The sequence below is a fragment of the Suricata suricatta genome, chromosome 9 (assembly GCF_006229205.1).
Source record: "Suricata suricatta isolate VVHF042 chromosome 9, meerkat_22Aug2017_6uvM2_HiC, whole genome shotgun sequence".
Lineage (NCBI taxonomy): Eukaryota > Metazoa > Chordata > Mammalia > Carnivora > Herpestidae > Suricata > Suricata suricatta.
The window spans coordinates 69,343,825-69,367,851 of record NC_043708.1 but is presented as its reverse complement, the minus strand read 5'-3'; the positions used below and the strand labels follow the sequence as shown (position 1 = coordinate 69,367,851).

Sequence of the window (24,027 nt, the reverse complement as noted above, 5' to 3'; positions counted from 1 at the left end):
GGGGGTGAACACAGCTTTGCCAAGAGGGTCACCTGCAGCCTACCACCTGACCATTCTTGGACTCAGGGCTAGAAAGGAATTGACACCTTGGATGACCAAGGAGGCCCTCTCCCCAGCCAGCCCCTTGGTCTGGGCTTTCTCGTCCCCTGCCTCCTTTGTTCTTTCATTGAATTCTGTTGATATTTGAGGTCACCTAACAGACACCAAGCAAGCACAATGGGCGAGCACAGATGCACTGGTGGTACAGGGCTAACCAGAGCCTCAGGCCAGACTCCAGGACACTGGCCTTCCTGGGAAGCAAAGGTGTCAGAGATCAAAGAGGATCTAAGGGAGGAGAGAGCGGGGAGGAGGCCCTCTTGTGTCCGACAGCGGGATTCCAACAGTGAGGTTCTCGGATGCTGCTGCCCTCTGGCGGTAAGCGCTTGCCCTGCAGCTCAGACCACGTGATTTCTGAGAAAAGGTCCTTCCCGGAGGAGAACTGAAACTTAGGGTGGGGACTGTAGAAAGGGGCGGAGAGATGAGGAAGCTGCCTAGACTGTTGCTGAGCTGAGGTCAGCTGGGTCCTGGGACGGCCGGCAAGCCACTCAGGTAAGATAAGCGAAGATCCGGATATCAGCTTGGGTCTAGAGCTGGAAAGCCAGGCCGAATTGGAGGTGTAGGGGAGGGAGGTCCTGGGGCCCCTCTGCCAAACAGGAATATACAGACCGCCTGTGAACCAGGGCATAAGAGGTCTGGCCGAAGTGAGAGAGTGGCCGGGGCCCAGGGTCCTCAGCCCTATAGGCAAAGAACAGGACTCGACTGCTATGGGTCGTTCAGGGAATAAGTCTCAGTCCCGGCTGCAGCCGACCCCGTTTGTTTTCTTGCTTTCTGGCCCTGCCCACTTCCGCTGCAGCCCTGCCCCACCTACCCCAGAAAGGAGAGGAAGGGAAGAATGGGGGTCAAAAGATGGGTTGTGAGGGTGGGGGGGTGAGGGATCATGAAGCATCTCAGAAACAGATACTGGCCCCACAGAATCTTGGTGCAGAGACAGAGCCTCTCCCCAGAAACCTCACCAAGGGAGTTCTCTTCCAGACAACAGATTCCTGAAAAGTCTTAAAACTATGACCAATGCCTAAGGTTTCCTTCTAGTTGTCACAGCTTGGGGTGTTAGAAAGGGTGTGGTTTTTTGGTTACTAGGCTTGGTAGAAAGAAACGATTTGACCTCAGGGAATTGTAAGAAAAGTCTATAGGCACAACGTGGATGGGGTCTCTGGGGGCCCTTGCCAGAATCCAACCCCAGTGGTCAGGATCTCAGCAGAGGTTCCCTCCTGAGTGTCACTTCCACTGATGCTGCCTCCTGCTCTCATCCCCAGGATGGCATCAGGACGGGCACGCTGCACCCGGAAGCTGCGGAACTGGGTGGTGGAGCAAGTGGAGAGCGGGCAGTTCCCGGGGGTGTGCTGGGACGATGCAGCCAAGACCATGTTCCGGATTCCCTGGAAGCATGCAGGCAAGCAGGACTTCCGGGAGGACCAGGATGCTGCTTTCTTCAAGGTGAAAGGGCCTGCAAACCAGCCCCTCCGAGGGAGGGGTGGAGTAGACCCTAAAGCTCTTACCCTCAAGGGCTCGAGTCTGCGTGGGTTTCAGATACAGGGTGATGGGAGGGTAGAGCCAGCTGCATAACCGTCTCAGCCTGATACAAAATGAAAATTCAAAACTTATTACGGATTTCAAGACAGCAGCAGAGCGTGAACCTGAGCACTGGGCCTTCGTGCAGGTGCTCAGGCCACAGGTCCCTGTAGCGGGTCGTAGGAGAGAGTCAGCCGGTCCGTGTAACATGCTGTCTCTTTACTTCCTGTGTTTCGCAGGCATGGGCGATATTTAAGGGGAAGTACAAGGAGGGGGACACAGAGGGCCCTGCTATCTGGAAGACTCGTCTGCGCTGTGCCCTCAACAAGAGTCCTGAATTTGAGGAGGTTCCCGAGAATGGCCATAGGGATGGAGCTGAGCCCTACAAGGTGTATCGGCTGCTGCCATCGGGGACCCTCCCTGGTGGGTGTCCCCTTGCCCAGCCACTCCTAGAATCAGTAGATGTGGCCAGGGGGGAGGATGGAGATAGGAGGTTTCTGGGAGGGTGGTGGGTGTCCCTCCAGGCCCCTCGGTCAGAGCTCTGCCCTGTCCCTGTCCCTCGGGCACTCTTACCTGCATTCCCCTGCCTGGTCCTGTGCATGTTTTCACTGTCACCTGTCTCTCCCTTACCCTCTGTTCCCACTTAAGGCTTTGACCTTTCTCCCCTACCACAATATTCCACAGCCCAGCCAGGGCCCCAGAAATCACCATCAAAGCGACATTACAGTTCTGTGTCCTCTGAGAGGGAAGAGGATGTGGGTACCACAAAGAACTGCATACTCAGTCCCTCCTTGATTGAGGACCCCCTCAAAAATGTAAGAGCTGGGGAGGGAACGGGGTGGGCCTGAGGGTAGGACAGTACCAGGGGAGAGGCCAGCCAACGATGGACACTGTGTCTGCAGGAGGGCGTGGGGGCCGGCGGGGAAGCGGACCATTCAGACTTCGGCTGCAGCAGCAGCAGTAGCAACAACAGCCCCGAGCCTCAGGAAGGTACTGCCTCCCCCGCCTCTGTGTTGTTCCCCCAGAGCCACTCCCTTTGGCCCTTGGATTTCTCAGTCCCCATCTGAATGATACGCCTCTGCTTCCCTTATAGGTATAGACACAACTGAAGCCCCTTTCCAAGGAGATCAGGTGTCATTGGAGCTTCTGCCCCCTCCAAACTCAGGTGTGTGGTGTTTCTGACTCCTCTCTGCTCTCTGTCCCCCCAAGTTGTCTCCCTGTAGCTGTGCATGCTTTATCAAATACATCAGGGCTTGCAGGAAATGGGGCCCACCTTATCCAGACAGAGGCATTGGTTTCTAGGCAGGACATCTGGCCAGACTCTAGACTTCAAATAGCTCACTTCTCAAAAATACTCCATGTGTTTTCTCTTTCTTTCTCTCTCTCTGTCTCTCTCTCTTTCTCAAAATGAATAAATAAACTTAAAAAAAGCGGGGCAGGGGGAGCGCCTGGGTGGCTCAGGTGGTTAAGTGTCCCCCTCTTGGTTTTGGCTCAGGTCATGATCTCATGGTTTGTGGGATTGAGCCTGGCATTGGGCTCTGAACTAAAAGCATGGTGCCTGCTTGGGATTCTCTCTCTGTGGCCCCCCCCTCAAAATGAATAAAAAAAAACTTTTTAAAAAAGTACTCCCTATGCACTCCGTTCCCTGGAAATTCACTTTGAGACATTCATTCCTGTGGACCAAGCAGAGGCCCAGTCTCTGGGACTTTCTTATAAACTGTAAGACCCTGGGCATTAAGCCCTGAGGCCTCAGTGGGCATTTGTGTCTTAGCTACTCTCGTGAGCGATGGCAAAGTCTCACAGGATGCCCCCTGGCTGGTAAGGCTGGTGAGCAGGTAGATGAGGAGGAAGTGTCGTCTCTAACCACAGAAAGTCGAACTACTACCACTGCCCTTGCTTGTTTTCCTTCTGGGCCCCACGTTTCTCACCGGCAAAATGAGGATGTGCGATTTGCCAGGAGCCCCTCCTTGTTCCCCAGAGCCTGGTCCTGTCTGGGTGGACCCCTGGGGTGAAGCTCAGATGCAGCCGGCAGTTCTCTGTTCGCAGACTACTCGCTGCTGCTTACCTTCATCTACAGCGGGCGCGTGGTGGGCGAGGCCCAGGTGCAGAGCCTGGACTGCCGCCTTGTGGCTGAGCCCTCAGGCTCCCAGTGTGGGATGGAGCAGGTGGTGTTTCCCAAGCCTGACCCACAAGAGCCCACCCAGCGCCTGCTGAGCCAGATCGAGAGAGGAGTCCTGGTCGCCAGCAACTCCAGGGGCCTCTTCGTGCAGCGCCTTTGCCCCATCCCCATCTCCTGGAGCGCGCCCCAGGCGCCACCCGGCCCAGGCCCGCATCTGCTGCCCAGCAATGAGTGCGTGGAGCTCTTCAGAACCACCTACTTCTGGAGAGGTAAGGCTGTTCCAGTTGAGCTATGCCCCTGCCCCCACCTCTTAGTACCCCCTGGGACCTTGGAGGCCATGTTCCTTCCAGTAGATCCTTCATCACAGCCCATGCATGGCACCCTGCACTTGTGCGGTGCACATCCCGCGGGGCCCTGTGCTCAGCCTTGGCAGCTGTCTGGCAGCCGGCAGGCCCAGCCAAGGCCTCGGAGATGAGGCCCGGAGGCAGCTCCGCACACGAGTAACTGTAGGGGGCCGCCACCACGTGGCAGCCTGCAGTAACGGGAAGAGCACCTTGGAGCCCTGCTGCACCTGGGGCACCTCCTCGGGGTGTCCTTGTGCCGCCTGCCCCTGGCATCCCACTTCCTGTCTCCATTCACCTGTAAATCTCACCTGGGGAGTAGAGGCCAGGAGTATAGGGGATGCAGAGTAGGAGGGTTCCAGGGTCCTCGCAGGGAGGGTTCGAGCAGACAGTAGAGGTGGGGGCACCTCTGTGTTAGCAGCCCAGGCTGCTGCCGAGAGGACTCTAATCTCTTCCAGCACAGAGCTTGGCAGGTTGTATAAAAATCAGTTAATGGGGCGCCTGGGTGGCTCAGTCGGTTTAAGCCTCTGACTTCGGCTCAGGTCAGATCTCAGGTTCGTGGGTTCGAGCCCTGCATCAGGCTCTGTGCTGACAGCTAGCTCAGAGCCTGGAGCCTGCTTCCGGTTCTGTGTCTCTTTCTCTCTCTGCCCCTCCCCCTCTCATGCTCTGTCTCTCTGTATAAAAAATAAATAAAACATTAAAAACAATCGATTACCTCTAGGGGCGCCTCAGTTAGTTGAAAGTCCCACTTCACCTCCGGTCATGATCTCACGGTTTGTGAGTTCGAGCCCCATGTCAGGCTCTGTGCTGACAGCTCAGAGCCTGGAGACTGTTTCAGATTCTGTGTCTCCCTCTCTCACTCTCTGCCCCTCCCTTACTCATGCTCTGTCTCTCTCAAAAATAAATAATCATTAAAAATTTTTTTTTTTAAATCGGTCACCTGTAAATTCTTCTTACTCAAAAAAGGGGCACCTTTCCCTACTCACCTATGGGTGAGTAGCAGCTTCATTGCTGGCATCTCTCCTGGTGGGAGGCAACAGCCGTGACCCTGCAGCTCCCGCTCTGGTCTTGGTCTCCAGTTGGCTCCACACCCACCCCTCTTTCTCCACAATGGGCCCCTATCTATTGCCTCCCTGCCTGAGGCCTCTGTCTTCTTTTTTCCAACCCTTGATCCATTCTCTTTCATCAGACCTGGCCAGGTACTTCCAGGGCCTGGGCCCCCGACCCAAGTTCCAGGTGACACTGAACTTCTGGGAGGAGAGCCCTGGCCCCAGCCACGCCCCGAAGAGTCTTATCACAGTGCAGGTGAGTTCAGGGCAAGGGAAGACGGACCTGCCTGTGTGAGTGGGTGTGGGGGGTTCCAGGAGGAGAAGGGCCTTTGGTTGGAGGCGAGGAACTCCTAGGGGTATGTCTGCTCCAGCTGTGTTCGTGATGATCTCTCCCCTACCTTGCCTGGCACAGATGGAGCAGGCCTTTGCCCGGCACTTACTGGAGGAGCAGGCAGCCGCCCTCGCCCTGCTGCAGAGCCTGGGAGAGCCACCTTCCTCTCCTCTCTGTCCCTCCCATCTCCCTTGAAAGAAGCTCATTCTCTACACTGTTGACCTGCTTCCCTTGGAGATAGTTCACGGTGGTTGTCTGATGGTTGTGAACTTGAACTGCTCATGTACCTGGCTGGTGGAGAACTGAAGGAGGATATTTATCCTTTGTTTTAAGTTTGAGACATCCCCTCTTTCATTTCTGAGAAACTTAATTGGGAAAGTCCAAATGGTGTGAACTCAGGGGACCTCTCCCACTACTCCCAACCCTAAAGTCAAGCACTTTATATTTTCTTCTTAGATGTTCCCTGGGGATTTAAAATAAAACTTTATTAAAAGAGGAGTCAGTATCTGCTTTGTTGGGATGAAAAGGTAGGTAGCAGGGGTCACAGGGAAGTGATAGAGATGTAATTTCAGAGTGGGGTACTTGGGTTTTCTTCCTGCTGACCTCTCCAGGCCCCTGTGCCCTTCTCCACCCGCTGCTTCTGGCTAGGAAGCTGTCTGGCCTCTGCGGGTGCTGGGTTTGGGGAGAGGATTGAGGGGCGTTTAGCCACCCAGGAGAGCACAGCCTGCAGCTGCTGCAGCCCCCAACTTCACATAGAAAAAACCTGGGCTCCACGGTTCTTGGCTCGAGGCCTCTGGTTCAGGCCTTACAACTGGCTTCAGGTTGGACTCTGGCTGGAGGTCTAAATGAACAGGTGAACTTGAAGTTGACCTCAAACTATGGGCAAGAGGTGCTGGGGCCTGGGAGGGGAGGGGACATCAGAAGGCAGAAAGAGCTTCTGCGCCTCCTGTGCTGAGGGCAGACCAGGCCCTAGCATCTCTTCTCCTCGTACATGGGGCCCTGTCACCCCAACAGAAGGGGACTCCCAAACTGGTTTCCTCGCTCTTCCTAAACCCCACCAACGACCATGGGGCCTAGACTGCCATCACACCAACACTCTGGTCACGGAGCTTTGAGGGCAGGCTCTAATGCAACAGACACGCCTGTCCCATATCCCCTGTGTTTATTTTGCCCCCAAACTGGAATTCTTCCTTTATAGGCCACTTGTCATCTTACCTCTCCATTCACATCTAGCAGACTAGTTCAGACGTAAGTCCCCACTTAACCAGCTGCCACAGCTTCGAGCTTCCCCGTTCCTATAAGTGATGCCAGCCTGGAGGAAGAGGAGCCTCCCAGCCCAGACTTTCCTCTCATGTCGCTCTTACAAGCCTCCCTGGCCCTCCTCGAGGATCTGCTTGCTGTCCCACGTGACAAACTTCAGTGCTGCTCTTGAGCCTTTCTGCCTCCTTGGACCTCCCTTCTCTTCAGTCTTGCCCATCCTCCTCCTGAGAAGCCAAGAGCCCAAACAGGCACCTGCATTAGCAGGAAAGAAAGCAGGTGCTGGGTGCACAGGTACACATGAGCCCTATTGTGCCCTTGATTTTGCTAAAATCCCTCCTGGCCTTTCTGCTTTGCACTTGCTACCTCCTCTACTTCCATTTTCTTTCTTTTTAATTTTAATTCCAGTCCAGTTAACATACAGTGTTAAATTAGTTTCAGGGGTACGATATAGTGATTCAACAGTGCTATACATCACTCAGGGCTCATTGTGGTAAGTGTACTCAACCTCCTCCGCCTAGTTCACCCATCCCCCCACCCACCACCCCTCTGGGAACCTCCCTTTGTTCTCTGTAGTTAAGAGTCTGTGTTTTGGGGTTTTTTTGCCCCTTTGTTCATTTATTTGGTTTCTTAAAATTCCACGAATGAGTGAAATCAAATGATACTTGTCTTTCTCTGACTAACTTACTTCACTTAGCATATACTCTAGATCCATGTGTGTTGTTGCAAATGGCAAGACTTCATTGTTTTTTGTGAATGAAGAATATTCCAGTGTATATGCTTATCACTTCTTTATTCAGCTATCAATGGGCACCTAGTCTGCTTCTGTATCTTGGCCCTTCTAAATAATGCTGCAATAAACATAGGGGTGCATATATCCTTCTTGAATTAGTGCTTTAGTATTTTTGGGGTGAATACCCAATCGTGGTGTTCCTAGATCATATAGGAGTTCTATTTTTCATTTATTAAGGAACTCCCATACTGTTTTCCACAGTGGCCACATGAGGTTGCATTTTCACCGGCAGGGCACAGTGGATTCCTTTTCCTTTATATTCTTGTTTCTTGTGTTTTTGCTTTTTGCAATACTGACAGGTATGAGGTGAGATTTCATTGTGGTTTTGATATGCATTTTCCTGATGATGAGCGATGCTGGGCATCTTTTCATGTGTCTGTTGGCCATCTGAAAGTCGTCTTTGGAGAAATGTCTGTTCATGTGTTCTATTTTTTTTTAACTGGATTATTTTTTTGGTGTTGAGTTGTAGCCGTTCCTTATGTATTTTGGATACTAACCCTTTAGTATCAGATATTTCATTCCTATTGTCTCCATGTATTTTTTTAAAATTTCCTCTTTGATTTCTTGGTCGACCCATTCATTGTTTAGTAGCATGTTATTTAACTTCCATGTATTTGTGGTCTTCCCAGATTTTTTCTTGCGGTTGGTTTCTAGTTAAATAGTGTCATTGCTAGAAAAGATGCATGGTACGAATCCGATGTTTTTGAATTTGTTGAGACTTGTTTTATGGCCCAATTTGTGATGTGTTCTTGAGAATGTTGTGTGCACTTGAAAAGAATGTATTCTGTTTTAGGGTGGAATGTTCTGAACATATCTGTTAAATCCATCTGGTCCAATGTGTCATTCAAAGCCACTATTTTCTTATTGATTTTTTGTTTAGATGATCTGTCCATTGATGTGCGGGTTAAAGTCCCCTACTGTTAGCGTATTACCATTGATCACTTTGTTCATGTTTGTTATTAACTGCCTTATGTATTTGGGTGCTTCCATGCCAGGTACATAAATATTTACAATTATTGTATCTTCTGGTTGGATTATCCCATTTATGATTATATAGTCTCCTCTTACATTTTCTGTCACACCGCACATCCAGTCCATCAGCAGATCCCGTCATTATTTCTTTAGAATGTATCCAGAATCTGACTGCTTCTCTTTGCTTTTACCACTAACACTTTATTTAAAAAATGTATTTATTTTTGAGAGAGAGAGAGAATGAGAGTACAGGGGAGGGACAGAGAATGAGAGAGAGAATCCCAAATCCAAATTAGGGCTGGAACTCACAGAACTCTGAGATCATGAAATGACCTGAGCTGAAATTAAGAGTCAGACAATGGGATGCTTGGGTGGCTCAGTCATTTAAGCATCCAACTTTGGCTCAGGTCATAATTTCTTTTTTTTTTAATTAATGTTTTATTTATTTTTGATACAGACAGAGACAGAGCATGAGACGGGGAGGGGCAGAGAGAGAAGGAGACACAGAACCCGAAGAAGGCTCCAGGCTCTGAGCTAGCTGTCAGCACAGAGCCCGACGTGGGGCTTGAACCCACGAATGTGAGATCTGACCTGAGCCGAAGCCGGAGGCTTAACCGACTGAGCCACCCAGGCGCCCCAGGTCATAATTTCACAGTCGTGAGTTTGAGCCCCGTGTCAGGTTCTGTGCTGACAACTTGGAGCCTGGAGCCTGCTTCAGTTTCTGTATATCTCTTTCTCTGACCCTCCCCTGCTTGCACTGTCTCTCTGTCAAAATATATAAATAAATAAAAACACATTAAAAAATTTTAAAAAGTAAATAAACATTAAACAAAAAATTTTTTTTAACATTTATTTATTTGGGGGCTTCCCTAAGCACTCTACCTAAGTAGCAGCCCTGACTACTCTGTTCCTTTATGTGGCCTCATTCTCATAGCACGGATCACCATTTCATATATTTCTGTCTCCTTGCTTATCATCTCTTCTTCCCTACTGCGTTAGAACAGGGGCTTGTTTTGTTCACTGCTCTATCTCCAGTGCCTAGAGGAGTGTGTGGCACGTAGTAGGCATCTCATAAATACATTTTGTTTTTTAAAATTGAAAAAAAATTTTTTTACTTTTTTTTTTTTTTTTTGAGAGACAGAGAGAGTGTGAACAAGGGAGGGGCAGAGAGAGAAAGAGACACAGAATCTGAAGCAGGCCCCAGGCTCTGAGCTAGCGCTTAGCAGAGCCCAATGTGAGGCTCAAACCCACAAACTGTGAGATCATGACCTGACCTGAAGTCAGACACTCAACTGACTGAGCCACTCAGCACCCCTCATACTCTTTGAATAGATGGATGGATGAACAAATTACTCTGCCTTTTGCTTATCTCCTAAACTATTTTCTAAGTACCTTAAGGGTAGATGCCTGTACCTTATCATCTGTGCTCCAATGTGAAATTATAAACACTGATCACATATGTACAGTGGCTGAAACAGTTTGTATTATGTAGAAACCAACTTAACCAAGCACAAGTTGACTAGGTACTAGAAATGCTGGAATTCGGGGCTCCTGGGTGACTCGGTTAAGTGTCCGACTTGGGGTCAGGTGATGATCTCACAGTTCATGGGTTCGAGCCCCATGTCGGTCTCTGTGCTGACGGCTCAGAGCCTGGAGCCTGCTTCAGATTCTGTGTCTCCTTCCCTCTCTGCTTCTCCCCTGCTTGTTCTTCTTCGCTGTCTCTCAAAAATAAATGTTAAAAAAATATATTTAAATAGAAATGCTGGAATTCAAGAGAGTAAAGTTCCCAACCAGGCTGTCATTAAGGAGCCCTGTGGTTTGGGAGAATTGGTCTTATATGGGCAGCCTCTGTTTTCTCATCTGAAAGGCAAGCCTTAGACTAGATTTTGAAATCCCTGTCAGCCTTGACTTTTTGTGGTTGTAAATTTAGTGTAGGTAATTGCATATTCACTTGACAAATGTTTACTGAGCTGGGTTCCAGGAACTAGTTGGGGGTTAAAAAAAAATCTCAATCTTAGGAGCTCACAGACTGAAGGAACAAAACAAAATAGGGGCAGCTCAGCCACAATAAGAGACTGAGTGTTAAAGAGGCAGAAGCCTGCCCTGGGGAAGGGCATTCTAGGCAAAGAAATGGCTGTACAAAGGCAGGAGGCCTGGAGACAAAGAATTGTTTGAGTCAAATGGCTTTTGTATGCAGAGAGGTATGCCTTACATCCCACAAAAGCTGAAATCTATTTCAGCCAGGGGAACATTCTCAACTGGAAAACAGCCAGATGGGGCAGGCTGCAGCCTAAACTGTTCAAATTCAGGAAAGGTCCCAGCAGGTTCTCTCAGGGTTTCCTGTGAAATCTGATTTCTTTCTCCTCATCAATCTATGGCGGTTCGAAGGCCACTCACACTGTTTCCACCTTCCCATTCACGACAGGCCCAGGCCTGGGCACAAGCGGCTAACCAGTGTTTGGAATTCTGTTGGTACTTGGTGGGATTTGGGGGGAAGGGCAAAGTCTAACGGCAGGTTAGGCTCTCGGAACGGGGCAGGGCAATTGCCCCCGACATGACCCGACCCACGCGAGTAGTTGAAGTCTAAGGGGGTGCGGCGGGGCTTGCTCCTCGCTCATTGGTCGGCAGAGAAGTGCTACCGAGGAAACCTTGTTGCTAGAGGCAAAGAACGAGAGCCCATAGGTCAGGACACCTCAGAATACCTCCAGCAGCGCTCAAGATTCTTCCGAGTGGTTCGCTGCCTGCCTCAGGAGACCCCTGTTGCCTCGACGCCTGCCAGGCTGCTTGGCGCCCTGGAACGAGCGCTCCCAAGCCCACCCCCGTTCCCCATTGGCTGTCGTGGGCGCCGCCGCCCTCTAACGACGAGGGAGGCGCAAAGCACCCGTGGGCGTGCTCCCTGCGGCAGGATCTAGTCCCGCGGCGGGGCCGGCGACCCTGCCGGGACTACAGGTGCCAAGGCAGAGTGCAAGGCCCAGGCGCCCTGCACCCTCGCGGAGGACCCCCGTTCTCCCTCGGGAGCTGGTCTGGAGCCCAACCCGGACCTACCCTTGGGGAGTTCCACACCTTCAACCTAGAACCCAACCTGAAAGGCTCCAGTAAGTTCGAAATACTCACGCGGTGTGTGAACCCGCCCAGAGCAGACGGAGTGGGGGAGGAGGGCGTCCCAACTGTTGTGTGTGCTGTCCGTGCCTCCATTTATTCTCGCCTTAATCGTTTAGCCACTGATTATTTATTGGCTCATTTATTCTGAGGCCACCTCCAGGGCCACCTCGCCAACCCCTTCGTCCCAACGGTGTTGGGAAGTTCGGTGCCTCAGAGAATTCCGATTGAGATTCGAACGGAGGAGTGGCCAAGACGAGGGTGAAACCCCATTGGGACAATGTTCTATTATCCCAACGTGCTTCAGCGGCACACCGGCTGCTTCGCCACCATCTGGTAAGAGCAGGGCCATCCGCGCTGGGAGGGGCACCCAGGGATCCCAGCCTGATACTCCCAACACACCATCCATCCACACCCCTGACCCCTCCAGGCTGGCAGCAACACGCGGCAGCCGGTTGGTGAAGCGTGAGTACCTGAAGGTGAACGTGGTGAAGACCTGGTAAGGCCCAGGAAGGGGAGGAGCGGCAGGGCCTGTGCGGGAGGGTTGCGCGGCAACCGGATGGATCCGGTCGGCCAGGCTGTGGGGTTGGTCCTTGGTGCAGGGGTGAGCAGAGCGTTTTGTACCCCCAGCGAGGAAATCCTCGATTATGTGCTGGTGCGAGTGCAGCACCCGCTGCCCGGGCTACCGCGGCCCCGCTTCTCCCTGTATCTCTCAGCACAGCTGCAGATCGGCGTGATCCGGGTCTACTCCCAGCAATGCCAGTATCTCGTAGGTAAGACTGGGAAGGCTCGGGAGATGGGGCAGAGCCAAGGGGCCCTGGGCGAGGCGGGGTCTCTACCTTGCCCTCCCCGCCCACAGAGGACATCCAGCACATCCTGGAGCGCCTGCACCGTGCTCAGCTGCAGATCCGCATTGATATGGTGGAGACTGACCTGTGAGTGTCCCCCCGGGACTGGCCCGTTCAGCCTTTAGACGGCAACCTCTCCCCTGCTTGGCCTCAGCCCTCTGCCTCAGTACCTGAGAGCCCACACTCCCTCTCTCAGACCCAGCCTGCTGCTTCCTAACCGCCTGACCATGATGGAGACCCTGGAAGATGCTCCAGATCCCTTTTTTGGGATGATGTCTGTGGATCCCACACTTCCCAGCCCCTTCAGTATTCCTCAGGTAGGGCTCATTCCCTAGAGACACTGCAGGGAGATGCAGAGACACTCTGCAGGGGGACCTCAGGGGGACTGTCTTGGTGGAGCCATCTAGACAAAGCCCACTTCACTTGTCTATTCAAGGTCAATTTAGAGGTAGCTTGTGTCCGAACACATAGTTCCCACTGCCAGGACTCTAATCCAGGCCATCAGTGTCTCTCAGCCCTGGGTTGATATGGTGGAGACTGACCTGTGAGTGTCCCCCCGGGACTGGCCCATTCAGCCTTTAGACGGCAACCTCCTCCCTGCTTGGCCTCAGCCCTACCCATGTCCTCTATCCTGACACCTCTACAGCTTAATACAGTGCTATTGCCTCTCTTCAAAGACACCTGTGGTCCCCTGCTGCAAACGGAATACTTGCACTCAGGCTTTCCGTGCCCAGGCCTGGAACTAACCACCCCCACTAGACATCTCTCAGCATATACCCTGGGAACCTTTGCTCCCAAATACCAGTCTGGCCCCCCAGCTTGTGCTGTTTCCCTAGCCCATAATGATCATCCTCATTTCCTACGAGTTAAGTCTTACATATCCTTTACAGACCTGGCTCAGATACTGTCCTTTTCTATGAGGATGTATTGCTGGCTGCACCAAATGTTGTTTTGGAACTCAGCACCCTTTGTGTTGACTCTTGCTGGGGTCCTATACAAACTTGTCTTCTGTTGGACCATAGGCTCCTTAAGATCAGGAATCTTTTCTGTTCCTCTGTCCCCCATAAAGGATGCAGTGCTTCGTGTACAGACAGATGGACAAAGAGTAGATAACGGGAGCAGCACTGGGAAGAAAGGGGTACATGTGGTGAATTCACCACCTGCAAGTGTCAGTGCCACAGGGCTTAGATATGAAGGAGTATTTTTGTCCACTGGCTGGATAAGGTTGTGAGAGGGAGAAACTGGCGGCTAAAGGTGAACCCTTCCTTTTGTCCCCAATCCTCCCCGAAAGATTCGACACCTTCTAGAGGCTGCATCCCCAGAGAGACTTCCAGAAGAGATCCCTCCTGAAGTTCCTATGGAGCCTAAGAAGCCAGGTGAGCAGAGAGGGTTCTTTTCGGGGAGAGGCATAGGAAGGCCCCAAAACTGCAGAAATGACCGTCTTTGAGCTTCTCTTAAAAGCCATGCCCTCTGAGGGGCACTTTCTGTGTGTGACCTCATCTCTGCCTCACAAGAGCCCTATGAGATCAGAATCTTATCCCTTTTTTACAGAGGAGGAAAGTGAGACCCATAGTAGTTAAGCCGCATAGCAAGAGTCAGATTGGCAGTGACTGGCCTGGGCCTGCCCAGAACCTAGGTTGACTGGATTGTAGAGTCCATGCTTTTGCCTCACCACATAGGGTGGGAACCTGGGAAGAAGCCAAGGGGCTGGTGTGATTTTTCCTGCCCCTCCAGACAGGATCCCGGTTACTGTGGTGTCCCCAGAGGCCATCACCCTCCAAGAGGCGGAGCCCATATGCATGCTGCAGATCGAGGTGAGTTGTACACCTACAGCAGGGCTTTAGGTCTGAGGCCTGCCTCTGGTGGCCCAGCCCACTTGCATTTACCCACTCCTGTCTGCCCGGAACCCTGCCTTCTTGTCTCCATTTCACCATTCCCTGCTCCTGGTGCTTGAGTGCCCAATGGGCCTCTTCCTGCCTTTCTGACCCAGTCTCGTAGATCCACTTACCTTTTTCCAGTGTTTTATTTTTATTTTTGAGAGAGAAGGAGAGACAAAGCATGAGCAGGGGAGGGGTAGAGAGGGAGACACAGGATCCGAAGCAGGCTCCAGGCCCTGAGCTGCCAGCAGAAAGCCCCTGCAGGCTCGAACTCACAAACCTCGAGATCATGACCTGAGCCGAAGCCAGATGCTCAACTGACTGAGCCACCCAGGCGCCCCACTGCTTGCTTCTTTCAGAAATGGAATTGTGTCCCCTTTCCCCTCTCTTTACTCTTCTTCTTTGGACAGGGTGAACAGGACCTCCCAGAGGTTAGCCGACGAGACTTGGACCTGCTGATTGCTGAGGAAGATGAAGCAATCTTGTTAGAGGAACGTCAAGGCAAGCCTATCCGGCTACCTAGGGCTCGTGTGGCCCTGGATGGTCAGGGTCCTGGCATGGGCAGTGCTCCCATCTCCTCTCCTGCGCTCTGAGCCCTGGTCTTCTCTCTGCAGTGTTCAAGGAGGAGCCCCGGGCTCTGGAGAGAGACATCACAGTACCCCCGCTTTCCCCTCCAGCTCTCGCACCGTAAGGCCAGGACTCCCTGGGCCAGGTAGGGGGGTCAGTGCTGGGAGGGGTGTCCTCATTCCTCTTGCCCATTTTCCCTCAGGGTGGAAGGGGCAGCAGAGCCACTTCCGGCCCCGGCCCCCGAGGAGCTGAAGCCACTGGCCCGGGAGCCCGAGGCCCTCCTTGCTGGTGAGTACCTGTCATGCCCGGGGCTCTCTTGGGAGTAGCTACACAGCTGTTGCACACAAGGGCCTTGGATTTCAACTTGCTAAAGGGAGGCCTTCTTCTAGCTTCTTGCTCGGGTGGCTGGGTGGCAGTGAGGGCAAAGGGTGTGTGGCAGAGCTGGGACCCAGAGTGTTTTTGCAGAGGTGACCCCTCCGCCAGAGCTGCGTCTGCCAGCCCCTCCCAGCCCGGAGGTGAGTAGTACCCCTTCCACGCCTCCTCCTCTGAGGTGTTCATCCATATTTGGTTTCCCCAAGCCCTGGGCACTGGTAGCCTGGCTGGGCCTTTGTGCAAATTGGTCAAAGGTACCCCTGCTCACACTCCATTTTATGTAGCGTGCCCTTCCCCGCCAGGCCCCTCACATGAGGTTGGAACCGTATGACCTCAGAGGCCATACCCAGCTCTTTCCCAGGGCACCTCAGGGGTGGAGTTGTGGGGCTTATTCTGCAGCCCACCAAGGTGGCGGGAAAAGGAATAATGGGTAGCCTAGCCCCCATGTCCCCTCCAACTCAGCAGAGGCCGCCCCCAGTGGCCCCATATCCTGCAAGCCCACCTGCTCGACGCCGTCGCCGCCAGTTACTATTCTGGGACAAGGAGACTCAGATCTCTCAGGAGAAATTCCGGGAACAACTGCAAACCAGAGCCCACTGCTGGGAGTGTGTGAGTGTGGCCTAGGCTCTGCTGGGGATGGAGCGGGGCAGGGCAGGCCTGGGGCCATGCATGCTGGGCCTTCTAGACTCTGGGGAGGCACAGGGACAAGCCCCAAAGGGCCTGTGTTCCCAGTTTGCACACAATTTTCCGTGTTCCCTGAGTGACCCCATCTAGCACATCAAGGGGCACCAGTTAGCAGGGAGTGGGGCAGCTAGGGCCATGAACCTGAGGGTTGGAAGGTCAGGAGCGGCAGTAGGCAGTGGCCCCATCCTAACTGGGCCTCTGGCCCTCCCCGCCATGCAGCCAAAGGTGCAGCCTCCCGAGAGGACCATGAGAAGCCCCATGGAGCTATTCCGAACCCCAACTCACTGTAAGGAGTGGTGGGAGTTGGCGTGTGGTATGCTCAGAACCCGTGTTCCTCATACCTCAGACCCCATCCCTGCTGCCCCCCCCCCCCAGCTGGCTGGCTACCCCCAGAACTGCTGGCTCTCTGGACCCACTGTGCTCAGCCACCCCCAGAAGCACTCAGGCGAAGGCCTCCCCAGGAGCCTGAAGAGGCTGAGGTGGAGGTTGCAGCTGAGGAGATGAGGAGGGCCGAGACACTGAGCGACATAGAGGTAAGACCACGCCCTTCCTCCTTCCTCGAGGCTGCCCTCTCCCACTCACAGCAGGGGGGCTGGGTCTGTTCAGGGCTGGGACTGCTCCCCCCTGCCCCGGGTGCTTCTGTGACCCTTGGGTCTTAGTTGTCGTTCTCCCATCCCCAGGTCCTGAGAGAGGCCCAGGAGCCCAGCGGGCCCCTCATGCTGTCTTCAGGTAGGCGCCTGAAGCAGGGAGAGGACCACGACCATAGCCACGGTCCCAGAGAACTGGTACCCTGATGCTCTTATTAGAAGGGAGCGTTTAACGTGAGAGAGCATAGACCTTTTCAGCTCTCCCCCTGGGCACTTTTAATAAGTTCCTGCACAGCCATGGCACCTAGTTCAACCAGGTGGCCTCAATGTCCCAACTGCTCAGATAAGCAGATCCACTCAGGACCTTCCCTTCCCAACAGAGCTCTCTCTAGAAGCGGCCGAGGAGGAGAAGTCCCGCATCAGCCTCATCCCCTCGGAAGAACGGTGGTAAGCCACTGGTGAACTCTGGGCATTCCCCTTGTCACTGTCACAGCTGCCACCATCCCTGCTCCACCTGACTGCCGTGTTCTCCCAGGGCCTGGGCTGAAGCAGAGCAGCCAGAGCCTCCTGCGCTGCCTGTGGTGCCTGAACTCCCTGAAGTGCCCATGGAGTTGCCTCTGGAGCCCGAGCTGCTGTCGCTGGAGGCTGTGTATAGGTACCAGGGAGTCAGGCCGTGTTTGGGGCGGGGGGGGGGGGGGGGGGCCCAGGCACAGAAACTTCAGTTGACAGTCCTCGACCCCACAGGGCAGTGGCACAGGAGCTGCAAGCCAACAGGGAGCCTGATTTCAGCAGCCTGGTATCCCCACTCAGCCCCCGCAGGATGGCTGCCCGGGCCTTCTATCTGCTGCTGGGTGAGCATGGGCACATGTGGGGGATGAGGACACACAGGCTGTCTGGGGACTCCCTCTGACCAGCCCTGTCCTCTTCCCCCCGAGCAGTGCTTGCGGCGCAACAGATCCTTCGTGTGGAACAAGAGAAGCCGTACGGGCGCCTTGTGATCCAGCCAGGGCCCCGATTCCACTGTGGTTAGAACCAATTCACAAAGCTGCCAGGATACTGGTAACATTAAATACATCTTGCGTGCTTCGAACGTCTCCGTGCTTTCTGCTGTTAGAGCTACTGGTTTTCAAGCAGAAGTTGAACTGCCTTTATTAGGGTAGGAGGTCAAGGCTCCGTTCGTGTTGTCCCACAGCAGAACAGATCCGGAGATGTAGGCAGCGGACAGGGCTGAGTCTCCAAGTGGTTATGAGGCCCAGAATCTTTGGTAAGGCATGAGCTGCACTGGGGCCAAGGCCGGCTCTGTTCTCTCTGGTCCTGCTGCAGCCCAGTCTAGGTGAGGCCCAGGACGGCCTGGAGCTCCTGAGCTTTGTCACCAGGCAATGAGCCCAGTGCTGAGTGGAAGCTGTCTGTGTGCTGTCTGGCCAAGAATGTCAGGAGCAGCAGCAGGGCGGCCTTAGTATCTGGGAGGAGAGTGCAAAGGGAGAGATCCCGGAAGGACTGCCTTCCGCCGCCAACAGCTGCCCCAGGCCCTGCCCATGCCTGCCCCCCTCACCTGGTGGGATCTTATTGTCAGCCAGACTGAGGCTGCAGATGCGCAGGAGCTCAGGAGCCACATCTAGGACCTGGGGGAAAAGAAAGGCTGACTTAGGGGCAGCGGCACCCCTGGGCTCCAGGTCTGGGTTGGGGAGTCAGGACCAAAGAAAGAGAGGGAGAATCTCCTGCCAGGGATACTTTGAGTGTGATACTGATTCATATCTAAGACAACCAGGAAACATGAGAAGGACCCATGAAATGCGGCAGCACTAATTTTTTTTTTTTTGATAGGATTGTGACCAAAGAGGACTGATTAATAAATTAAAGACCAAAAGAATTCCCTGGTTTCTCTTCAGATTGAATAAATCTCTAGCCTTTTTTTTCTTTAAATAAAAGACCAAGAATCCCAGACACTCCAGAGCTCCACCAACACAACAGTCTAAAGGTGCAAGACAGAGGTGAATGACAGAGGAGCACTGGAACAGGAGTCCCAACCTTGCTGATCAGTGCAGACGAATCACCTTCAGAAAACAGAGCTGCTCTAATTGGAAGGAATGGGGGAGCGGCCCAGAGATACCCCTGGTGCAGTCTGAAGGAGCCCTGTTGTAGGAAGTTTGCCTAGGGAAGCTGTGATTTATGGCTCACCCCAGAGGGTACAGATGGTCAGGCAGGGTGGAGCCTCCCTAGGAGAAAGGGGTGCATGGTGAGAACCCCCTTCTCTCCCATTACAAGCCTGGCTGCCAATCCTTGCAGTCTAATGACAAAGCCCAGTAAGGAGTCACAGGACAGTTAAACTGTTACTCTGCATCAGCTACAGCTGCTGCCAGCCTGCCTGTGATGAGCAGCAAGCTGTCCTGAGGGCCACCGCATCATAGTTACCTGGTCGGGGCTGCTCTGGTACAAAAAGCCGAAAAGGTGCCCGATGGTGACCCACTCCTCCAAATCCTCCTTCAGTGGCAGGGCATGCAGCAGGGCAGCCAGCACCTGGACACAGAGACGCCTCAGGCTCCTTGGTCTGCATCCTCCTCAGCTTCCCGGCCCTGCCCGATGCCCCCGGGCCTCACCTGGGGCTCTGGTTTCCTTGTGGGACTTGCCATCAGCAGGCGAGCAAGGGCCCCACAGATGTTGTCACGGACACGATCGTGGCGCTCCCGTGCCAGGAGGGGCATCAGAAGCCCCAGCAGCTTGGGGAAGTGTCTGATCCCACAGTCAAGGACCAGGCACACGGGCAGACCGCTCCCATCCTTGGGCCCCAGAGAGGCTCCCAGCCCCACCTCAGACCCTCCTATAAGCTAAGGATACTCCTGAGCGGGGCGGCCCCCGTGCTCTGCCAGCACACCCAGCCCGAAGATGGCATTGCTCCGCACCTCGGGATCTGCCTCCCGGGCAGTGCTCAGCAGTACCGGGAGCAGCCGAGACACAAACTGGGCTGAGGCAGCACCCAGGCCCTGAATGGACTCTGCCAGGGTCCCCACTGCAAAGGACTTCTCCGCCACTGTGCAGCCCTGCTTCTGAGGGGGGGAAGGAGTGAAGTCAGCCCAGGACAGTGGGGGGCTGGACACAAGGCGCACGGGTAGATGGGGGCTCGAAGCCAGAGCACTCACTGTCTTGCACAGCAGCAGCGGCAAGAAGCCAGCAAAGAAGGGGGCGAAGGTGTCACCCCCGGCTGCAGCTGCCAGGGCGGGGACAGCCTCTCCAGCGTGTTCCAGCAGCATGGCATCATATTCAGCCTGCAGAGCCAGGGCGGGGGCTAGTGCACCAGGCCGACTCTGCAATGCGGGCCCCTCCCACAATGCCCCTATGATGGCCTTGTTTGAAGCACCCCTTTCTCTCCTGGTGCACCTGCCCTCAGCTATGGATCCAGGCCCACCCGAATCCCCAGCTGCTAGAAGCCTTTCCTGACACCCCATCTCCTTAGTGGGAGCAGGGCTGCTTCATTCGGAGCCACTAATGATCTTTCAGTGGCCCTGGCCCCCTCAGGCCAAGCCCAAGCCTGTCCCTCCCTCTCCTGTGCAGACTACCCAACAGCCTGGTCACACAGTTTGCACCGTAGCCCTTACCTGGTCCTCTTCCTCTTCCTCCTCGTCAGTGTCCTGACAGGTTGTCTGCAGGAAGGGAGCTCAGCTCAGCCTGGAAGCTCCTGCCCCTTCTCCTTTCCAAGGAGGGGAGGCAGGGGGAGCTGGACCTGGAGCCTCTGACTATCCCCACTTGGGGACAAGCCATCTCACCCCACAACCCATTCACTGGCCCTGCTCACCTTCCTTTGCAGCACAGCCTTGAGCATGTTGCAGAGCTCAGCAAGACGCCCAGGGGGCTGCAACGCAAGGGGCCCGCAGCAGCGCAGCACCCCCGTCAGCGCCTCCAACACGCCCATCACCACCTGGCGCTCCCGCTCTGCATTCACTGCCTGCATGTAGGATGGCACCACCCGGGCAAGCGCAGCCTGCAGAGCTGGGGACATTATTGGCTGAAGCCCCGGTCAGGCGCCATCCTTCCCTCCCAATCACCCCCTGCTTCCAGGGGCCCCAGCCTCCCCTGCTCACCTGCAGTGTTAGGTTCTGAGGGGCAGCTCTGACAGGCCTTGTGCAGCGCGCAGCAGAACTGACCCAGAGCCTCATGGGCTGCCTTCCGCACATTCAGGTGAGGGCACTGCGGGGTGAGGAGGGGCAGGATGGGCCTGCTGTGTTCACAGCCCACCCTGGGCCCCAAGCCCTTGACCCCACCCACTCTGTCTACCAGCCTCTCACCTCCAGCAGCTTGAATACTTCTTCAAAGACACTTTCCATGTAGGGAAGGAAGGCCACACTGCGGACAGACACATGGCCATTGGGGAAGGAACGCCCAGGCAGGGTTCCCAGTGCCGGGGAAAGGCCAAGGCTCACCTGGTGTTCACAGAGATCTCACCCAGAGCAGCACAGGTGTCTTCTTTTTCATCGAAAAAGGCATTTTCCACACTGTACCTAGAGTCAGGTGGGGAGGCAGCAGCAATCAGACACCAGGAGGGCAGATCCGTTACTGGGCCCCTGCCGAAGCCAGGATTCCTCTGGCCAAAACGGCAGCCCTCCGCACCCTGAGATCTCTGAGTCCTCCTCGTCCTCCTCGTCCATGAGCTCCTCCTCGTCATCGTCATCCTCATCACTCTCGTCAAACAGAAGGAAGGAGGCGCTTCCATCGTACTGAGGCTGGACAGAGGAGGCACAGCAGGGACTTGGGCTCAGCTGAGCCTGGGAGATGAATGTCACTCCAGGGCTGCCCTTCCCCAACTGGCCCAGCCCACTGGCTCTCTGCTCACCACAATGCCTTCAGTGGAACGCAGCGACAACAGCATGAGTGTGGTGATTTGTGGCAGGTGCGGCGCCAGGCCCTCACCCATGAGCCCCGATAAGGCTGCAAACAGGCTGTACCTGGGGAGGCAGGCAGAAGCTGTACAGACAGAATGGGGAAACTGGGGAAGCCCAGAAAAACCAAGGATCCAGAATCAGAGAGGACAGGGTTCTCGGGCCAGGGCTGTGAATACAGTGGGTAGGCAGGAGACATGAGGCAGGGCTGGGGTGAGGGCTCACTCACGTGCAGCGCCGCAAATCAGGGTCGTCTACCTGGTCACATAGGCCCAGCCCCAGCTGGCAGCATTCCTCAGCCAGGGGCCTCATGGGCTCCCCCACTGCTCGAGCCAGTACCCCCAATGTCTCTGTGGGGGTAAGGACTTGGTTAATTCTAGGATGCAAAGATGGGTCAGAGGTGTGGGAGGCCAAGACCTGGGGACCAAAGATAGCTTGGGGGCAATTCAGGAATCCCACTTATTCCAAGCACAGTGGGAAGAGCGCTTCCTTTGATGAAAAAGAAGAAACCTATGGCGCCCTGGGGGAGAGCTCCGTGAACACCTAGGCCCTGCCCCTGCACGGGGAACCCTGCCAGAGAGCCCCTTACTCACCCAAGCTCTGGATCTGCACAGGCTGAAGATCCTCATGGCCGGTTAACAGGAATTCCCGCAGATGCTCCATAATGGTGGGGAAGTAGGGTAGCAGGGAGGCCTGGGCTGCCGTGGCTATGGGACAGAAGGACAGTATCAGCTGGAGTGAGGACCACCAGGCCACCTGTCACAGGCTCCTTAGGGAAACCTTGCGCCCTGCCTCTTGCCTCCTTCTCCTCACCAATGGCCCCCAGGGCGCTCACTGCCAGCTCCTTGGCCCGGGAGCTGCTGGGATTCCTGAGAGGCTGCAGCATACACTCCATCAGCTCAGGAAGGTAGGGCTCCACTTTAGGTCCTGTGGGAAAAAGCATTCCTCTTAACACCCAAGCCAGGTCTCCTACACTCTGGGGGCCCACCTCCCTCCAGGCTGACATCTGACACCCAGCCCAGACCTCTTTGGGTGCCTGCCACACTCCTTTCCCTGCTGCACACAGTGGTTCAGGGGGTTGCACATCCCAACCCCTTCATCCAAAGTTACAGCTCTGTCCCCTCCCTCACAGCCATCACCGACCTAGGTTCTCCACGAAATTCTCCAGGGCATAACAGGCCTTGGCTAGGTGGTTTGTGTGCCCAGGAGGCACTGACTTCAGGTAGGCAAGGAGCAGTGGCATCACCTCCCCTGAATAGCTGCTGATATGGGGCTGGAGGAAGGGGAAAGGAGACCCAAGTCAGCTCCACAAGGGGTGTGCCCTCAGAGCATGCACCTAAGTGCCAACAGCAGCAGGGATGCCTGAGGAGGGGAGGCTGGCCCCTGAGATGGGTGGGGACTGAAATGCTAACTACCCATTCAGGCTTGCTGACCTGCAGGTTCTCTGAGAACTGGCCCAGGGCAAACAATGCAGCACTGCGTACAACTTGTGATGGGTCCTCCAGGCCCTTGCACACGATCTGCAGCAGTGGGGACAGCAGTCTGGGTGGGCGGAAGAAGAGGATGTAGTCTGAAGGGCACGACCATAAAGTCCTAGGCTTTATGACATTCTCATTTCTGCTGGGGAACCAAGGCTTTCTCTGTCACAAGACAGGAGGCACTACCCCCTGGTCCCTATAGCTGGGGAAGTCATTTAAATTATTTTCCAGGGGCGCCTGGGTGACTCAGTCGGTTAAGTGTCCGACTTCGGCTCAGGTCATGATCTCACGGTTTGTGGTTCAAGCCCTGCATCGTGCTCTGTGCCGACTGCTAGCTCAGAGCCTGGAGCCTGCTTCAGATTCTGTGTTTCTCCCTCTCTCTGACCCTCCCTGCTCGCACTGTCTCTGTCTCTCAAAAATAAATTTAAAACATTAAAAATTTTTTCTAAAATAATTTTCCAAATCAGAACACTTCTCAGAGTGAGCGAAGACACTACTGATAATTAAGCTCCAGCAACAAGCATAGTCCAGGACTGCCATGCACTGTGTGGTAGGTCCTCCCCACTGCCCACCCTCACTCTAGGAAAAAGAAACAGACACCTCTGTCTGATGTGGTCACCAGCTCCGTCGGACAGTACAGCCAGCACCAGGAGCCCAGCCTTGCGCTGGTACGGTCTCTCACTCCGCAAGACCTCTTCCAGCATGGGCATCTAAGGAAGCAGATGGCACTCTCCAGAAACCCTAGCACTCCTGCGGCAACTGGCCCTCGCACCTACCATGGCCTAAACGTCCTCAGCAATGGGAGACTCGGCACAATTGGAGGCAGGGGCACCAGAAGGGCAGAGCCACACTTACCAGCAAGGGACAGAGCTTCTCAGGGGGCAAATGTAGTGCCAGCATATCCATGACCTGAAAAAGGACAGGAAGAAGACTTTGATGGACTCCATCTCTGCCCCACAACTACCGAACACCCTACCCCTACCCCTGCAGTATATCCTACCTGTACAGCAAAGTGCTTGGGAGTCTCCCCCACCAGGCCAATCTCCAGCTCCTCCTCTTCTGAATCCTGGTCCTCAGGATCCAGCTGGCCCAATGGGGGCTCGGCAGCCATAATGGGGAACAGGGTGTGTAGTAAGGGTGGCAAGAGACGGTTCTTCAGCAAGGCCTTGAAAGG

General features: G+C 54.6%; 3 protein-coding genes across 7 annotated transcripts in view; 2 read left to right on the top strand and 1 right to left on the bottom strand.

Moving 5' to 3' along the window:
- Positions 1-53: 53 nt before the first annotated feature.
- On the top strand, positions 54-5,946 carry IRF9 (interferon regulatory factor 9). 2 transcript variants are annotated; one of them, XM_029950351.1, is made up of 9 exons: positions 54-588; positions 1,353-1,533; positions 1,848-2,031; positions 2,293-2,423; positions 2,511-2,598; positions 2,702-2,773; positions 3,655-3,996; positions 5,258-5,373; positions 5,530-5,946. In XM_029950351.1, the coding sequence occupies exons 2-9, from the start codon at positions 1,354-1,356 to the stop codon at positions 5,641-5,643; spliced, it is 1,227 nt and encodes a 408-aa protein (XP_029806211.1). In that variant the 5' UTR covers positions 54-588; position 1,353; the 3' UTR covers positions 5,644-5,946. The 2 variants fall into 2 exon arrangements, with proteins under 2 accessions (XP_029806211.1, XP_029806210.1); XM_029950350.1 differs by having other exon boundaries at positions 2,257-2,423.
- A 4,222-nt stretch (positions 5,947-10,168) lies between these two features.
- REC8 (REC8 meiotic recombination protein) lies at positions 10,169-18,374 on the top strand. Of its 4 annotated transcripts, XM_029952699.1 has the most exons (20): positions 10,171-11,565; positions 11,722-11,905; positions 12,000-12,068; positions 12,200-12,342; positions 12,429-12,504; positions 12,614-12,734; positions 13,709-13,793; positions 14,152-14,231; positions 14,705-14,795; positions 14,909-14,981; positions 15,064-15,149; positions 15,327-15,376; positions 15,696-15,842; positions 16,137-16,203; positions 16,293-16,450; positions 16,598-16,646; positions 16,885-16,951; positions 17,040-17,159; positions 17,249-17,355; positions 17,443-17,594. In XM_029952699.1, exons 2-20 carry the CDS (start codon positions 11,850-11,852, stop codon positions 17,532-17,534), a joined length of 1,737 nt encoding a protein of 578 aa, XP_029808559.1. In that variant the 5' UTR covers positions 10,171-11,565; positions 11,722-11,849; the 3' UTR covers positions 17,535-17,594. The 4 variants fall into 4 exon arrangements, with proteins under 4 accessions (XP_029808561.1, XP_029808559.1, XP_029808560.1 ...); XM_029952700.1 differs by having other exon boundaries at positions 10,171-11,905; positions 15,699-15,842; XM_029952698.1 differs by having other exon boundaries at positions 10,171-11,905.
- The window catches only part of IPO4 (importin 4), a 9,533-nt gene continuing 3,130 nt past the window's right edge, over positions 17,625-24,027 (bottom strand). Inside the window, exons 10-30 of the mRNA XM_029952691.1 lie at positions 23,854-24,018; positions 23,709-23,762; positions 23,454-23,563; positions 22,809-22,917; positions 22,519-22,648; positions 22,189-22,302; positions 21,969-22,082; positions 21,605-21,725; positions 21,330-21,441; positions 21,107-21,219; positions 20,920-20,997; positions 20,785-20,842; positions 20,581-20,686; positions 20,295-20,488; positions 20,098-20,142; positions 19,642-19,767; positions 19,340-19,548; positions 19,102-19,234; positions 18,917-19,021; positions 18,057-18,126; positions 17,625-17,964 (exon numbers count right to left, since the gene is read on the bottom strand). Coding sequence (XP_029808551.1) covers positions 17,834-17,964; positions 18,057-18,126; positions 18,917-19,021; positions 19,102-19,234; positions 19,340-19,548; positions 19,642-19,767; positions 20,098-20,142; positions 20,295-20,488; positions 20,581-20,686; positions 20,785-20,842; positions 20,920-20,997; positions 21,107-21,219; positions 21,330-21,441; positions 21,605-21,725; positions 21,969-22,082; positions 22,189-22,302; positions 22,519-22,648; positions 22,809-22,917; positions 23,454-23,563; positions 23,709-23,762; positions 23,854-24,018 — 2,397 coding nt within the window. The 3' untranslated portion in view covers positions 17,625-17,833. The remainder of the gene's footprint in view (positions 17,965-18,056; positions 18,127-18,916; positions 19,022-19,101; positions 19,235-19,339; positions 19,549-19,641; positions 19,768-20,097; positions 20,143-20,294; positions 20,489-20,580; positions 20,687-20,784; positions 20,843-20,919; positions 20,998-21,106; positions 21,220-21,329; positions 21,442-21,604; positions 21,726-21,968; positions 22,083-22,188; positions 22,303-22,518; positions 22,649-22,808; positions 22,918-23,453; positions 23,564-23,708; positions 23,763-23,853; positions 24,019-24,027) is intronic.

What these genes read in the sequence shown, in the direction of transcription:
- REC8 (XM_029952699.1), top strand. Translation starts at nt 11,850, where the DNA reads ATGTTCTATTATCCCAACGTGCTTCAGCGGCACACCGGCTGCTTCGCC. An exon ending in GTGAACGTGGTGAAGACCTG is followed by an intron (nt 12,069 to 12,199) that starts GTAAGGCCCAGG and finishes TTGTACCCCCAG; the next exon opens with CGAGGAAATCCTCGATTATG. An exon ending in GGCCTTCTATCTGCTGCTGG is followed by an intron (nt 17,356 to 17,442) that starts GTGAGCATGGGC and finishes CCCCCCGAGCAG; the next exon opens with TGCTTGCGGCGCAACAGATC.
- IRF9 (XM_029950350.1), top strand. Translation starts at nt 1,354, where the DNA reads ATGGCATCAGGACGGGCACGCTGCACCCGGAAGCTGCGGAACTGGGTG. An exon ending in AGGATGCTGCTTTCTTCAAG is followed by an intron (nt 1,534 to 1,847) that starts GTGAAAGGGCCT and finishes TGTGTTTCGCAG; the next exon opens with GCATGGGCGATATTTAAGGG. An exon ending in AGAGTCTTATCACAGTGCAG is followed by an intron (nt 5,374 to 5,529) that starts GTGAGTTCAGGG and finishes TGCCTGGCACAG; the next exon opens with ATGGAGCAGGCCTTTGCCCG.